The 17,615-nt window shown below is 42.5% G+C and overlaps 1 protein-coding gene across 7 annotated transcripts in view; it reads right to left on the bottom strand.

Moving 5' to 3' along the window:
* Positions 1–17,615, bottom strand: part of RALBP1 (ralA binding protein 1) — a 56,870-nt gene that overhangs the window by 25,106 nt on the left and 14,149 nt on the right. For 3 of the 7 annotated variants that reach the window (XM_075062941.1, XM_075062938.1, XM_075062940.1), the window contains exon 2: positions 7,365–7,656. In XM_075062941.1, coding sequence (XP_074919042.1) covers positions 7,365–7,608 — 244 coding nt within the window. In that variant the 5' untranslated portion in view covers positions 7,609–7,656. Of the gene's footprint in view, positions 1–1,879; positions 2,001–7,364; positions 7,657–9,281; positions 9,364–12,380; positions 12,527–17,615 lie in introns of those variants that run through there. The other 4 variants (XM_075062939.1, XM_032802351.2, XM_032802353.2 and 1 more) reach the window with 4 other exon arrangements.

Genomic DNA, 17,615 nt, shown 5'->3' on the forward strand with positions numbered 1-17,615 from the left:
ATCTATTAGTCTTAAGTTTCAAAAAGTATCTCATTTGTGTATGTATGCTTACCTGCTTTAACTGTGTCAATAACTGTTTCTTTTACCTAGTTAATAAATCTTTAGTTAGTTTATTATAGGATAGGCTACAAGTGTTGTCTTTAGTGTGACATCTGAGGTACAACTGACCTGGGATAAGTGACTGGACCTTTGGGACTGGGAGTAATCTAAATATTTTTGGTGTAAGGGATCATCTATCACAAAGGTAAATTTGCCTGGGTGGTACAATAGACCAAAGTACCTAAGGGGACTGTTGTGACTCCATATTAAGATTGTTATAGTGCTTGAGGAGTTCACGATTGATGGTTGGTGAAATCTAATTATAGAACTCACAACCAATTTGGGGTTTGTGCTCTGCTTCTTAACAGTCTGCCCTGTGAGTTGTGAGCCACTCTAGACAGCCTGACACAAAGTAAGAGAATCAGAGAGACTTTATATCTCACAAGTCTAAAACAGTATACAGAGCTTTTCTTCTAAGACATTAGTTCAACACCACATTGGCTTGGCAGAAATCAAATGTTAGCTGAGCAAGATGAGTTGGTCTCATTCCAATTCTTAATAGACAAGTGTCCACCTCACAAAACCTATCATTATAATGTCCATCTCTGTTGATGCATCACAGAGAGATCAAGGATTGAATCAGCTTGCAGAGAGAACTACTCTTTCATTGCTTCAAGAACTAAACTCAGAATGGAATGGGGGAAAGCTTCATCTTTGACAACTGAAAATGAAAACCTGAAGATACTGAAAAGAAGGAGTTGCAGACCACTGGGTTTCCACACAAGGTTACAAGTGGGGGTAAGAGGAATAAAGGGAACACCTGCTTGTGGGAAAAGAGATTGTTGGGGGGAGGGGCAGGGCCTCCAGAAGATCTTACTGTTAGTTGAACCCTACAACTTTTTGGTTTTAGCCTTGAGAAGGGAGATACTTTAAAAGGATCTAACATTTCTCAAGATGCACTTGCAAAACCCCCATATTCTATGAGTCCAGTCTACAGAAAATTGGAGAGAATTCTGAAGTGTTTGCACCTGGTAAACACCCACACAGTGTTAACTGTGTCCTTTTTGATCAATGCCTCACACACAATGCGCATAACACACACACACTCTGCCTCTTCACTGTAATGGACTGGTGCTACCTGCACCTCTCCTACAATTAAACATTGAGCCTATTCCCCTGACAGAATACCATCCTTGAAAATTTAACAACCACTTCATTCATACCCTCTTACAACCCCTTCACATCTGCACACAGGACACTACCTAAACCTATACCTTCCCCTACCCATTAATAAATCCACAGATTGCACTCATATCCCACTTCACTAATGACAACACCTATGGCAAGAAGACCCTAGTGCCCTGTTATGGAAATAACTTATATAATTCTGTATTGAAATAATGCAGGCTGGAACCTCAAGATACACATGCACCTCCTTCCTTTGATAATACATATGGGGGACTCAGACCCAGATCTCTTCATATCACAATCACAGCTCTTCTGAGCAGCTCCACTTTTCCCTCCACTATACAGCTACACATCACATAATGAATGCAGCTGAAATGCATGCAGACTGTGATGCTGGCAGACCAGATGCCGGCTCATACCAAAGGCCCAAGGCCTCACTGAACACTGACAAATGCATAGCTGAAAACAGAGTCTGGCACACTTGTGGGTTAATATAATTAAAAGAGATATTAATGTTATATGAACGTGTTTAGTGTTTAGACTTTATGGAATGCTTGCAGGATGCTGCATGTATTAATTTTACTTATAACAACTATATCCCATAGTATAAAGTTATAGGGCATGGTAAAACCACTATAATTGTGTAACTCACCAAACAGGAAAAGCAGCATTAATTAAGGTGAAGTGCTTGTCCTGCATACAAGATGGCCCACCGAAGGCAAAGGGGCATTGGGTAGCATCAAAGCACATTGTTGACTGCATTCCTCACTCCCTGCAGGAAGGGGAGACCTGAACATGAACTCATCCCATCTGTTTGGATTCTGGGGTGAAAGGGATAAAAATCCCTGACAAGGAGAAACTGGATTTTTATACTGTCTGGACTCTGAAAGGCAAAAGATTCCTGAACAAGAGATTCTCCTGAGTCAGCCCTAAGGACATACAGAACTGCTTATTACAGAAGCTTGTATTACCTTTTTTAATCTAAGACTGTAACTCATTGGTGTGTATATGTTTCCTGTTTTAACTTTGTAAGTAACTCATTTCTCTTCTTAGTTAACAAAGCTTTAGTTAGTGTATTACAGGATTGGCTACAGGCATTGTCTTTGGTTTGAGATCTGAGTACAACTGACCTGAGGATAGTGACTGGGAGTAACCTGAAAATTGTTGGTATTTTTGGTGTAAAGTGATCATCTATCATGGCGTGGGCAAACTTTTTGGCATAAGGGCTACATGTGGGTATGGCAATTGTATGGCGGGCGATGAATGCCCATGAAATTAACAATTCGTGTTTAAACAGGGACAACACAAGTTTGTTTCTGTCAAGGTTCCTTCCCCACTCTGGACTTTAGAGTACAGATATGAGGACCCGCATGTGAAGCCCTAAAATGAATTACCAGCTTAGATCTGGTTTTGCTGCCGCCACTCCCAAATACTAACTCCCTTCCCTGGATAGGCTTGAGAGACTTCTTCACCAAATTCCTGGTGAACACTGATCCAACCCCTTGAATCTTAATACAAGGAGAATTTAACCATCCCCCCTCCTTTCCCCCACCAATTCCTGGTGAGTCCAGATCCAATCCCCTTGGATCTTAAAACAAGGAAAAATCAATCAGGTTCTTAAAAAGAAGGCTTTTAATTAAAGAAAGAAAGGTAAAAATAATCTCTGTAAAATCAGAGTGGAAAATAACTTTACAGGGTAATCAGATTCTTAGAGCCCAGAGGAACCCCCTCTAGCTTTAGGTTCAAAGTTACAGCAAACAGAGGTAAATCCTCTTAGCAAAATGGAACATTTACAAGTTGAGAAAAATAAGATAAAACTAACACGCCTTACCTGGCTGTCACTTACAAGTTTGAAATATGAGAGACTGGTTCAGAAAGATTTGGAGAACATGGACTGATGTCTGGTCCCTCTTAGTTCCAAGAGCGAACAACCCCAAAACAAAGAGCACAAACAAAAGCCTTCCCCACACCAAGATTAGAAAGTATCTTGTCCCCTTATTGGTCCTTTGGGTCAGGTATCAGCCAGGTTACCTGAGCTTCTTAACCCTTTACAGATAAAAGGATTTTGGTGTCTCTGGCCAGGAGGGATTTTATAGTATTGTACATAGGAGGGCTGTTCCCTTCCCTTTATAGTTATGACAGTTTCAAAAATCAACACTATTAAAATAATTCTGCTAAACAATGCGCTGCTAGAAAATTACATTACTGAGCTGTTTGTTGATTTTACCACACGATTTTCTCCTCTCTGAACACAACTGTATATTAGGGCCTCATTTTTAAAAGAGCTGCGACAGCAACATGTTTTTTTAAAATCAGAAAAGACACATTGTGCCAGGGTGTAGCCATGAGTGGGCCGTGGTCAATGTACTTATTATCCAGACCCACTCAATCACTTGCCCCACTCTGCCACCCGGTGCTCCAGCTGGGGAGTGGGAACGAGGCGCAGAGGCTTGCAAGTACCGAGTGGGTGGAATGGGGCAAGCCCCTGACCCCGCTCCCTGGCAGGAGTGCCGGAGCGAGGCAGTGGAGCTCGAGGGCTGGATTAAAAGCTCTGATGGCTGGACACAGCCCATGGGCGACAGTTTGCCCACTTATGATCTATCACATAGTCCAACTTGCAGCGATCGCAACACAGATTGGAATGCCCCAGGGGATGGTCTGTGACTCCATGATAAGACTGTTACAGTGCTTTCGAAGTTCACACTCGTTACCAGATTGGTGAAATCTAATTATAGAACATACAACCAGTTTAGAGTGTTTGTGCCCTGCTTTTTGATAGTCTGCCCTGAGGCTGGTACTCATGGTCATGAGACAGGCAAGACAGCATGACACAGATAATTCCCAGTGGCTCCTGCCAGCTCCAGAGGGCACAATTAAGGTTGCATGGGAATTTACCTTAACTCTGTATTTTCTAGTTTTCAGAAGTTTGAGTTTTGCTGAACTCGACATTCTGGAAGGACATGTGCTACCACTGGGCTACCTTAACTCTGCGTTAAGGTTTTTTGCCATTTAATTAAATATGAATCTGAATATTACAAGTATAGTAGTCCCTGTGTGCATTTTAATATGAGTTGACTGAACTTTATGCTGTCATCATGTTTTCAATGACAAGTTTTTATTGAAAAGATATAACTGTGTGTCATATAAGTAGTTACTGGAGAAGGCGATGCTTTTAGCACCGAGGGAAGTACACCTCTATGCCGATATAACGCGATCTGATATAACGCGGGTTTGCATACAACGCGGTAAAGCTCTGACACGCTGCTCTGAGCAGCATGTTAAGGGTACCAGGCCAGGCCGGGACCAAGGGGTTTGATAAGGGGCAGAGGGTCTCGGGGGTGGTCAGGGGCTCCCCCCCAGGCTCTGAAGGGCAGGAGCTGTGGGAGGGCACTTTTGGGGGTCCCGTAGTCCCACAGTGGCCCGGGGGGATTAGTGGGGGGCCAAGAGCAACCCGCTCTGCTTCCCTTGCCCCGGCCCCAGCCATGTCGCTCGGGGGAGGTCCTTAGGGGAAGGGATCCCCCCACACTCACCAGCAGTGGTGGAAATGGAGCAGCCTGGCCCCAGCCCACTCTACTCTGCCAGTTTCCAGCCACAGTGTTCCGCTTCCCGAAGCAGGTGAGTGCGAGGATCGTCCTTTCCCCAAACTCCCTGCACTCACTGGCAGCAGAGCAGCCCAGCCCCAGCCAGCTCTACTCGGCCAGCTCCCAGCCATGGCACTCCACCTCCCGTCACAGGTGAGTGCAGGACCTTTCCCCAGCCGCCCCCCCAGCGACAGGGCTGGGGCTGGGGCAAGGAAAGTGGAGCGGGCTGGGACCGCGTCACTCCACTTTCCCCAACCTCCCCGTACTCACTGACAGCTGGGAGCGGAGCGACACGGCTGGAGCTGGCGGAGTGGAGTGGACTGGGCTGGGATGCTCTGCTTCCCGCCGTTGCTGGTGAGTGCCTGTCAGGGGGCGGGGGGATGGGGGTGGATAGCGGTTGGAGCAGTCAGGAGACAGGGGGTTGGTAGGGGGTGGGATCCTGGGGGTGATTAGGGACGTGGATCTCTGGAGGGGGCAGTCAGGGAACAAGGAAGGGCAAAGCAAGTTTGATATAACGCGGTCTCACCTACAACACGGTGAGATTTTTTTGTCTCCCGAGGACTGCATTATATTGGAGTAGAGGTGTAGTTAGCGACTGTGGAGTAAGTAGATTAATTGAATGTTTCTGACAAAATGAACAGCAGTGAATAGTTGGAAGTACTGACATTTAAACTGTCATCTTTAGGTTTCAGACTTAGCAATGTATTGTGGGGAGTGAGGCAGTTAATCTCTCTCTGAGCCATTGCTTTAGGCTGTCTGAAGGCTCAGGAAGATATCACTGTACCAAGTTTACAATCATTTTGTGTTTTTACCATTTTCCTCACAACTGTAAGGACCAGACACAATTTTTGCTGTGAAAACTGAAGTTTTAAAAAATGATTTTGTGGCAGGGAATGCCACAGCACCGCTTTACCCCTCCCTTTCTCCATCTGTTTTTTTAAGATGCTGATCTTACAATTTGCTTGCTCATTTTGGGCACCACCATAATATACAAAATAGTAAATATGCCATTTCATGCTTAGGTCCATAATTTGTGGCTATGTGACTAGGCTTAACTAAGTAACCATAGTGCACATTTCACTACACCTCAAAAAGCATACAGTATGCACACACAAACCTTGAGTGATTCCACAACAAAAAATTACAGGAAGGCAAAGGGTTAAAGTTAATTTTTCACTCTTCTGACTTTAAAAATTATAGAAATAATTTAAAACAAAAAGTATCCATTTTTGGACAATTAAAGAGATTTGACACCAAAGTGCTCTGTTTTACTGGCATGCTATTATCTCAGAATTTGCAAACACGCTTGGGAACTCCTTTCTCAAGGTATGTCTTCACTGCAGTTAGCCCAAGCTAAAGGAATATTCAAGGCAGAGCGGCCTGAATATGTGCTAACAACTTATGCTAAACAGTCTGTTCCACTTGCATTTAGTTGTGAGGCTCTAAATACCTTTCCCAGACCTGAAGAAGAGCTGTGTGTGGCTGGAAAGCTTGTCTCTCTCACCAACAGAAGTTGGTAGAATAAAAGATACTGCCTCACTCATCCTGTCTCGTTAAGAAATTCAGTCTGCAAACCAAAGCAATTCACACCTAATGGACTGACTCCTCTGCCTCTCCATTTCTTTCCCGTCCACTAAACATATGTCCTTTTGCATATATTTCCCCAAATTACAGATATTATCACACAGAGGGCTGGTGTCAGCTTCTGGCAGCACAGGAGGTGGATTTCTCTGATAGCGTATCTGTTCAAATGCTGTGAAAGTGCAGCAGAATTGGAGCAGTTACACATGGGATTAAAAATGCAGTGCAGAGGAATGGAGGACTAAAACAAGGAAGTACAGCCTAGGTGGAACTGTGGGAGAGGATTAGCACACTAACAGCAGGTGGGTTCCCAGACTGAAGCCAAACCCAAGCTCATGCCTATACGCTCGGCTGTGCTCACTTGGGCTTAAACCCAGGTTAGAGGTTTTCCTTTGTGGATGGAACCTTCAGGGGCAACACATGGGCTAACTCTGCAGTGAAGACATACCCAATTATCGCTTCAGACTCCGAGGGATGTGTCTAAAGAAGAGAGAGGAATGAGAAGAACCCATTGCCAGACAATTGACCGAGCAGCGTCTTGGACTTTGGATAAACCTGCTCATTAGCTTTCCTAGAAAGAAGTAAGATATTTAAAAACAACAAAGTGTTTTTAAAAGAGGCAAGCACAGCTCGAAATTTAGGCATGAAAAGAAAGGAGTCAGAGCAGTGTTTCTCAACCTGTGTGTGTTGGCGACCCCCTTTTGGATTTAAAAAAATGTTTGGACCCTCCACCATCCCCTTCCCCCACCTCCCCCACAAAAATTGCAACCCCCATCTCAAACTCAGGGCTCCAGGCTTCAGCCCTGTGAAACATGTCAATTAGTTTTGTGGGGCTGCCCCAGGCAATTACCCTGCTTCGCACCCCCTAATGCAGGCCCTGCTTGTGACCCTCCCCCAAACCTGTCCCAGACTCCCAGGTTGAGAAACATCGAGTTAGAGAGATCACACACACGGAGTAAGAAGCTGCCTACTCACTTCTTTTCTCCTTTTTCTTAAATTTTCCTTTCTTCTTCCCATGCTCCTTTTCATCATCAGACACTATATCTGGAGGCTCATGTAGGTTGTCATGAGGTGGTGAAGGCTCACCAGTCCGGTATAATCCAGGGAATTTTGTAGGGCTGATTTCTTCAGAGCTCGGGGTACGGGCAAGAACTCCACTGTGTTCCACTCTGCGATGTTCACTGGGGCTGCTGGTAGGAGGCAGGAAGCACTCCGTCATTCTGATTCCCTGACACAAAATGAAAAATCTGTCACCTGTCCATCACACCTACAACAGAAAAAACAAATAAGATCTCTAAAATGCTCCAAACAATGTTTTTTAAACAACCTCCTTAGATCCCCATCCTACAAACAGTAGCAACAGTAATGTTTATTACAATGAGACAGTCAATGGGATCACTCCTGGTACTATACTCAGCAGTAAGTGTCTGCAGGATCTGACAATTACTGAACTGCAGCCTTGTTATACAAATGTACTGAGGGATCTATTAGACAGTTAAACTGGAAAAGGCTAAAATATTTAAAAGTTGCCATTTCAAATATCAACAGATTTGAATACTTATTACAAAAATAATCCTAGAAGCTTCTGCTTCTTGAATTAGGTGGTGGTTTTAGTTCTTGTTTGTAAGGTTTACTGGAATTTATGCTTCTAGTTTTCACACAAATTACTCTGGTTTGGGGCCTGGCAGTGATCATGAGTACCTTCTACAGGCCCCACCACTCACATACAGAGCTCATTCTCTTCTCCAATTAATTATCTTGCCTACATGCAAACAAGAATTTGCTTATCCTGCTCCAATATGAAAAGAGTTGAGGTCAAATTCATCTCCAGCTTATGGTGGTGTAAGTGAGAGGGAAGAGGGAGAAAATCAAGGTGGAGCGAGTTGATCCAGTGCAGAACAGCCACAACCTCGCTTACAAAGGATAGGAGTATAATGGGCAAGCAGAACCCAAAATTTAGGCAAGCTGCCTATTAGGGAGTCATGGCCAAGTTAGCCATGAAGTCCACTAATGCAGAAGCTCCCTTCAGAGGTTCCTTATAGCAGAGCTCCTGGCCAGAATTAAAATTCTTCCCAAACCAGCACATTCTCAGAGAGCAGTTGCAGAAACTCTGCCCTCCACAGGATTGATTCATAGGATATTTTACATCTCCCTGCATCAGCTTTTGCTGAATTTGGCCTCTTGAATCTAAATGGTCATCCTGAAATGTAACTTTTCCATTTTATTGCTTTCCCTGCTTCCTCAGTCCAGGAGACTCTCCATTTCTACGTCTACTGGTGTGCTTGGACAAAGGCTCAGAGAATAAAATTATGGGTTTACAATGAAATGTGAACAGAGTCTTGATGAACTGACTTCCACATGAAGAGTATTCTAGTTGCCAGAGGACTGCTTCTAAACATCAGTATTTTGGCTTCAATGTAACCAACTCCTTGGAGTCAGCAGATCTGGAGCTCCTGCTCAGTGATGTACACACTATATAGTGAGAAATCCCCACCTCCCCAATGTAAGCAGAGAACAATTCCATTTAAAAATAACTAGATAAACCTTCATTCAGGGAAACAAAATGCACAAAATTATCTGGGGGTGAAAATAACCCTAGATAAATGACCAAATATGTTAGACTGTATATTCTTATCCAAAGGACACAACTAATTTTTCTTATTTCAATGGTGTTAATTTTGATAACTGTTTCCTGTTTGTCTTGTGTTTTTCTTATCTGAATTATGGATATCTAAATCTCCTCACCAGTAACTGCACACCGCACCATAGTAACTCTAGCTCAGAAACCAATCCATGCAACAAACCTCGATGACAACTCTGCCCACATATCTACATCAGCGACACCATCACAGGACCTAACCAGATCAGCCACACCATCACTGGTTCATTCACCTGCACGTCCACCAATGTAATATACGCCATCAAATACCAGCAATGCCCCTCTGCTATGTACATCGGCCAAACTGGACAGTCACTACGGAAAAGGATAAATGGACACAAATCAGATATTAGGAATGGCAATATACAAAAACCTGTAGGAGAACACTTCAACCTCCCTGGCCACACTACAGCAGACCTTAAAGTGGCCATCCTGCAGCAAATAAACTTCAGGACCAGATTTCAAAGAGAAACTGCTGAGCTTCAGTTCATCTGCAAATTTGACACTATCAGCTCAGGATTAAACAAAGACTGTGAATGGCTTGCCAACTACAAAACCAGTTTCTCCTCCCTTGGTTTTCACACCTCAGCTGCTAGAACAGGGCCTCATCCTCCCTGATTGAACTAACCTCGTTATCTCTAGCTTGCTTGCTAGCATATATATACCTGCCCCTGGAAATTTCCACTACATGCATCTGACAAAGTGGGTATTCACCCATGAAAGCTCCTCATGCTCCAAAACGTCTGTTAGTCTATAAGGTGCCACAGGATTCTTTGCTGCAAATCTCCTCAATAACTGTTGTGCTAACTTGTTTTTATATGTAAACAAGTGACTGCCTTTCTGTAATAGTATATACTCTAACAGGAATATTTAGGAGTTGCTGGGATTTAAGAGTTGTGACCATCCAAGACATTTCCAATATCATAGTTTGCAATCCATGAAAATGCACTTGGTATGAATGATGACACTGCCTTGCACTTCCATGGCATCCTTCAGTTGTATATCTCAATGTGCTTTAAAAATGCTACAAAATTAACCTCATAATACTTCAAGTAAAGGACAGGAACATCACTGCACCCACCAATGAAATGCAGTCGTCTATAGGTTGGACTACAGAAGCTGTTTAATAGAGCAATATCTAAATGTAACTTTTAATTTTCAATTAGAATTTGGCCAAGACACCAGGATTCACATTTCTACTCTTGTGGTCAGGACATGAGTTTTATCTCTCATCCGAAAGATGGCACCTCCCACAGCACAGTAGCGCTTCACACAGCGCTGAAGGACTGATTCAATAATAACTTCTTTTAAATCACTTAATGCTACCTCCTCTACCACTCACATGTTTAATTAAGGTTGCACAGGCTATCTTAATTCTGACATTTCCTAACGTTTGAGTGCTTAACTTTACAACCTTAATAATGTTCTTTTAATGTAGTTGTTTTTTTAAAAAAACAAACTGAAAACCAACCCATTATGTTGAGATCACATTGACATGCACATGGGTCATCAGCAGAGCTGGAACTTTTATATCCGCCACAAGGACCTCTGCCACTTGAGCTAACAGCGTAACTGATGGCAATAGTAAACTGTTGTCCTTTATGTAGACTACCATGAGGTGGATGGGACGCTATGCCAGTGGGTTTTACAGACATTTGTTGACAACAGAGGAATGGTGAGACTCAGGAATCTTGGGTTCCATTCATGGCTCTGGAGGAGAGCACACTCTAGTGGGCAGAGATTTTTTTGACCATTCCACTGAAGTCTGACTTCTTCTACCCCACCTTCCCCAACCTGTCCGAGTCCTCTCTCTTTCCCAATCCAGGCTCCTAATCATAATTCCATTATCTCCTCACCTCGCCAGGCCCATTCTCCATTTCTCAGGCAGCTCATCCCACTCCTATTGGCCAGCCAGTTCTCCTCCCCCAATTTCTAAACCAATCCGTCTCTCCCCTACCTCCCCCTGCCCTTTGGTCTCCAGTTGCTCTCCCCATCCCCACCCCGTCATCTCTGTCTGCTCTGGCTCTCAGTCCTAATCTTCCTCCCCCAGCTCCTCATCCCAGTCTTTTGTCCAGCCAGTCCTAATTCTCCTCCCCAGTCTTTGTCAGATGTCTCCCCTCCCCTATACCTCCTTCCTCCTGCTCCACTGATTCTCAGTCCATTTCCTTGCCCATTATCTTTTAGTCTCCCCATACCTACTGATTCCCAGTCTCAGTCTCCCTTCGCCAATTCCCAGTCTCAATTTACCAGTCCCCCCGCCCAGATTCCTCCCACAGCCCCAAGCTACTTCCTCCTTCCCCTAAAGGTCCAGTCCTTGCTCCCTCTGCATTCATATAAGGCAGCTTCCTTCTCCACACTGCCTTGGGGGTCTCTGACAGTGTAAGAGTCACTGACAGCAAAGGCTGATTACCGTTTGGTGGGGACCTGGGCCAAAGCAAGTAGGGTGTCTCCCTCCCTGCCCCATCCTTCCCCTGTGCTCCTGCTGGGGAGCAGGGTTGGAGTGCAGGCGCTTCCCCCGCTCTGCCCAGTGCTCCTGCCGGGAAGTGGGGTCAGTACATGGGGGCTTCCTCCGCTCCCCAGCAGGAGTGCTGGGAGGGCAAGGGAAACCCCCATGCTCTGTTCCCCAGTAGGAGTGCTGGGCAGGTAGGTGGAGTGGGGCAAGCCCCAGTGCCCTGGCTGTAGCGCCGGGTGGACAGAGTGGGCCAGCGCATGGGGCGCCCATTTTTCCGGGGCTCCTGGACAACAGGGCTCCTGTTGGTCCAGTGGCTAATTCACCACTGACTGACAGCATAAGAGATTCTCCCTGCTCTCAGTTCAGGCGCCCGGACCCAACACGATCTGCAGCAGCCCAGAGCTGCAATCGCAGGGGAAATCCTGCTCAGTCCTGCACAGATGGAAACTTCGGGGAAATTACCTGCTCAAATGTACAGGCTTATCTACATGGCCCAGCAATGTGGACGATGGAGGCATGAGCTGCAATGCACACTGAAGTGTGGCGCTGTAACTGCCCTGTGTATTACCCGCTATCATGACTTAAACGACACCTAGTTTGTGTGAATATAGTCCTTCCAAATTTCAAGTCTCTGCTCCAAAACATGGGTAACTAGAACTTTTAGAAGAAAAGGTCACCAGAATGGGCAAAAAAATGTATTTTCCCCTAGCCTCATTCTCATAAATGACTGAACCATTTTGGCTTAAATTTTCCAAAAAATTTGGAATCTGAGACAGAAATATTCCATCCCCAGTGATTAAAGTTATAAAGAACAGAAAAATGGGTCTTCTAATGGGAAGCGTCACGCAATCTTAATAATAGGCGGTGGTACCAGCCATACCTTATAGCAACATGGGTCACGGAGATTGAAGCTCTTGACCATACCACTTTCAGGGCTGTGCTTGTCTTCTACACACCACACACACTTTCAGCACAGAATGTTTCATTATTTCTTTGTGCTGAGCCAGTCCCATGCCTTTGTCCTGACTGCAACAGGGGCAAATGAAAAGAGGTGACCGCACGCTTGGCTGCTATTCTTCAGAACAACTGCAATGCAGAGTGAAGTAGATGAGAATTTCTACTACAGTGGCAAGTACTCTGCAGGTCTACATCAGAAACACTGCATATGGCCCCAAAACTTAATGTGTTTTCTCCATACTCTCTCAAATTCTAGTTGTCATGACGAAATAGACTGCTAAAAGCTAACAAGTCAACAGACGGAGACAAAGTGGGAGTACTTTGCCAGGCTACCAACCACCCTGGGATACCTTGTTTTATGACAGCTACATAAAAACAAGACCCAGGGTACAGAATGTACTCATTATCTTAGGCCTTAGGTCAAAAAGACCAGGACAAATTAAGAAACAACTCATCCCTCAAGGAAATAAGAACACCATTCTTGGAACAAAAGCACGCTAGTAACAAACATCAGCTTCACTTTTAAAGAAACAAGCAGGAAGAGAAAAAACCTCAAAGCACTTTACAAACATAAATGTGATAAAGCCTTACCTACCGCTTAGAAGTTAAGGATGATTACTTACTTTTTACCGATGAGAAAACTGAGGTACAGAGGAGTTAAGTGACTTACTTAAGGTCATGACAGAGCTGGAAATAGAACCGAAACCTGACTCCCAGACCAGTACTTCAACCGCTAAGCTATGCTATGAGAAAGGATTGTGAAATCTTTGTCAAATCTAATCTTTCAATAATAAAGCAGATGGTTGTCAAATTTGACAACAACTTAAACAAAAAACAAGCAATAGTTTTACCAATTTAAAATAATTTAGCTTTAAATCATACTAAAGTATTACAGCAATAAAATGCAATAGTTCAGGCAACAGCATATAAAATACATCAAAATAATTCTTAATATTCTCTTGAAAGAAACTCAAGTTGTATTTGAGACAAAGCAATATACTGTATGCAAACTGGAAGGTCCTCTTGCTGGCTTAATTACACTTTCTTTAAAGAGAAAAACAGCATCAGAGCCAAGTTATATTTAGGTTTGGAAGGATTCAATTTTTATTGGTAAAATGTCACTATCCACACGCAAGCTGACGAAAAAAAAGATTGCCATCAATAATAATTGAAATTTACAGATAGGCAAAGTAAGAAAAATGCTGCTTGGGAACTGTCATTAAATAATTATTGTCTGACCCCATAACTTCCTATAACTGCAAAAGTTTAAAATTGATAAAAATTAAAAAATGCCTCAACCCATAATTTAATGCAACTGAAAATTTAAAATTGATATAAATAAAGGCTTTAAAATAAACACATTATCCATTAAATGAAAATAAATAAAAATTGAGTTCTGCCAAGCCTAGTTGTATTAATAAAAAATCAGTATTCAGTTGTGCAAATGTGCATCCTTGTTTTTCTGTCAACGTGAAATGCCATGAAAACAGAGAAAAAGACAACGATGTGACTCAGCCTGGCTTGCTGAAGCCAAGCAGGAATCCAAACAGCTTTATTGACTTAGTGTAAAGCACTGGGATATACAAAAATAGCCTTATAAAGGATAAACTTTCCCCCGCACATGTAAAAGAGAAGTGTATTTCTCTCCAAAGTTACCTACTTCAGTCTCTACAACAAAGTCCTACAAAGAAAATTTCAAATTCAGGAGAGGCATCTGACCTAAGATGACACTAGTTAACTGTGAAAACAAGTATCTAGTTTTTCTCTGCCATTTACACAAAGCTCACTCATCTGGATTTTAGATTGTTGTGCTGGGTTTTAAACACACTCAAGAGCTACCTTGGAGAAGCTTATAATTTTTCTGCCCTAATCTCCCAGCATGTTGATCTGCAACAACAGAGACAGGTAAAGCAAGCTTAAATTTCACAAGTCAGCATAATGGCATGACTGATTAGCTCATCAAATAATTCCCATGTGAATCACATGCTCTCCACAATTACTGATAATTAAAGTCTTACAAAGGCCCTCTCTGAAATTTCACAGATGAAGATAAAATCTGTATTAAACAACAGGGTTCATGCTCTCTCACATAAGAACCCTATAATGTTATCTATTTTAAAACTAAAAGCTTATTTTTATTTAAAATTTTCTTATTTAGCAAAATGATTGTTACCTACTGCAACTTTAAACTATCAGATCATTAAATACATTTATTAACATGATCTTCAAAATAATACTAGCCCCAGCCCAGCTTTATTGGTATTACACATATAAAAATCTGTATTAAAAAAAATTACTAACTTTGCAAAGTTAAGAACTCATAAATTAGGAAATGCCAGAATTAAAGGAGCCTGTGCAATCTTATTTGGGCCCTCTTATGTATGTGCATTACGGTACAGTCTTTAATTATATGATGATGTACTATTTTTTCCACAGGTCCCCTACCTCATTTAGGAGAAGATATTCAATATTTTGATTCCTCCTTGTTGTTCACTGTGTAGTCCTTATTTACTGCATGGTATTCAGATCTGCTCCGAAGATAGAATTATTAATTTCCTCAAGGGGTTTTCTATAGAGCTTATCACTATAGCAGGAATGGACAAACTTACTGACCTTCCAAGCCACGTATGACAATCTTCAGAAGTTCGAGAGCCAGGACATGCCTGCTAGGGCTCAGGGCTTGAGCCCTGCAGTGGGGCGATGGGGCTAGGGGTCCGGGAATCTCAGGGCTAGACCTGTGGGGCACACTTGCTGGAACTCCGGGCTTCAGCCCTGCTCCAGCTGAAGCTTGGAGCCCCAGCACATGCCTCCTGTATGGCTGAAGCCCTGAGATCCACCACCCCGCCACAGGGCAGGTGTGCTAAAGATTCATGTGTCCCTTCATGCTTCAACCATCATACCAGGGGACATTTTACATTGTTTTGCTTTTGAGTGCAGTTATATAATAATTTTTTTTTAAATCTACATTTGTAAGTTGCACTTTCACTGCACAAAAAGATTGCACTACAGTATTTGCATGTGGGGAGTTGAAAAATACAATTCTTTTATCATTTTTATAGTGCAAATATTTATAATAAAAATATACACTTTGATTTCAGTTACAACACAGAATAAAATATATATGGAAATGTAGAAAAACATCCCAAATATTTAATAAATTTCAATTGGGATTCTGTTATTTAATAGTGCAATTAAAATGGTGATTATTTGCAATTCATTTTTTTAATTGTGATTAATTTTTTTGAGTTAATTGCATGAGTTAACTGTGATTAATCGGCAGCCCTAGATATTATATTATAATTTATCTGATTATGCCAAATCCCCATCCCCACTCTTTTGGGGCTACTTTACCCAACTGCCATAACCCCACACCAGGTTTTGCACATACCCAGAGGCTGACACACTTTTTAAACAATTTGAAATTTCTGAATAAGTCTTCAGATAGGATCCTAGATCACTACAAGTCTGCAGAAGCTTCAGACTGTTCACAGTAGTGTTTAGTGTCCAAATAGCAATCATATTGGATTGTTCTTGTTTTCTTACACTTTCAGCTCCTGAACTGGGCTTGTTTAGATGAAGAAACACCACTTACCCAGGTCTCAGTTATTCCACTCTATTTAATAATCACATGAGCACACTGGAACTTTCACCTCTGTACTTAAAGCTCTAATGGCCTGAAAACACCAATGTTTATGCAGGACTGTACAGATACTCCAGTAAAAACAAGAACAGATTGGTTTAGCTAAACATACCATACAATTTAATTCAGAAAACATGTCTAAGTACCACAATGGAAATAAAATGAGCTGAATAAAGCCAATGGATCCAGCACTGAGTATTTTGAGAGTTGAGCAGTTTTTTTGCTCTTTCAATTGCCACTACGCTACTATTCATTGAACATGATAGATCAGAAAGCAAAAGAATAGGAACTGATTTTCCATAGCAGGAAGAGAAACAAGAATTACCAGTTCTACCATCTCGGTTTGTGATTTAAGGCTGTGGGAAGACTAGAATTGAAGGTGTGATGTTAGCGTGTGCTAGCTAATGTGTAAGACATTTTAAAAAGCCTGGAGCAGACAAGGCAGAATGCCTTTAACATACTATCTTGACCAGTTTAGCATGTGTTAAAGGCAGCATGCCTTGTCTACACTAGACTTTTATAACATTTTAGCTAACATGCTAATATCACTCCTTAAATAGTCTAGGCAAGGATTAATAGATATTGTCAGCTAAACAGGTTTGAGCCCTATTAGCACTAGGAGGAGACACCATCAAAGAAAAGCCTAAGTCAGCGGTAGGCAGCCTATGGCACGGGCGCCGAAGGCGGCACGCGAGCTGATTTTCAGCGGCACTGACACTGCCTGGGTCCTGGCTGCTGGTCTAAGGGGCTCTGCATTTTATTTAATTTTAAATGAAGCTTCTTAAACATTTTAAAAACCTTACTTACTTTACATACAACAATAGTTTAGTTATATATTACAGACTTATAGAAAGAGACCTTCTGAGAACGTTAAAATGTATTACCGGCACGCGAAACCTTAAATTAGAGTGAATGAATGAAGACTCGGCACATCACTTCTGAAAGGTTGCTGACCCCTGGCCTAAATGCTAAGTAATGTTACTGTGACAATGGACAGCACATTTCCTTCTAATCCATTACCTGGCAGCAGGAGTCTGAATGGAGCAGGGACACTGTGCTTCTATCTAAAGTTAGCATCTTTTTAGGTGGGATGTAGAAAAAGTTGTTAAATATTTTCACAAGAGTAGGGATATTAGCTCTGTTAAGTACTCCAATTTAGATACAAGTCTTCCAACCTAAAAATTCTCTCAAGTAGTTTCAACTGCATAGTTTATTCTTTACTTTCCCGCTCTAGAAAGCACTGCTAACAGACCTGAAAGGATGCCATGGTTCTCCAGAGAAGAGGCTTAATTTCATGTATTTTCAATCTGGAAAGTGCTCTGGGTCCATTTTATGAAAGCTGCTATATAATCCTTCATTTGAGACACCGGTGTAAACAATCTAGCTTTGTTTGATCCAGTTCTCAATATATATATATTGGCTGACATTGGGAAATCCTACCAGTGGCTGGAAAGGGCTGGACTAAAAGACAGCACTGAGGCACTGATCATAGCAGCACAGGAACAGGCACTGAGCACC

This window comes from Chelonoidis abingdonii, chromosome 2, assembly GCF_003597395.2.
Source record: "Chelonoidis abingdonii isolate Lonesome George chromosome 2, CheloAbing_2.0, whole genome shotgun sequence".
Lineage (NCBI taxonomy): Eukaryota > Metazoa > Chordata > Testudines > Testudinidae > Chelonoidis > Chelonoidis abingdonii.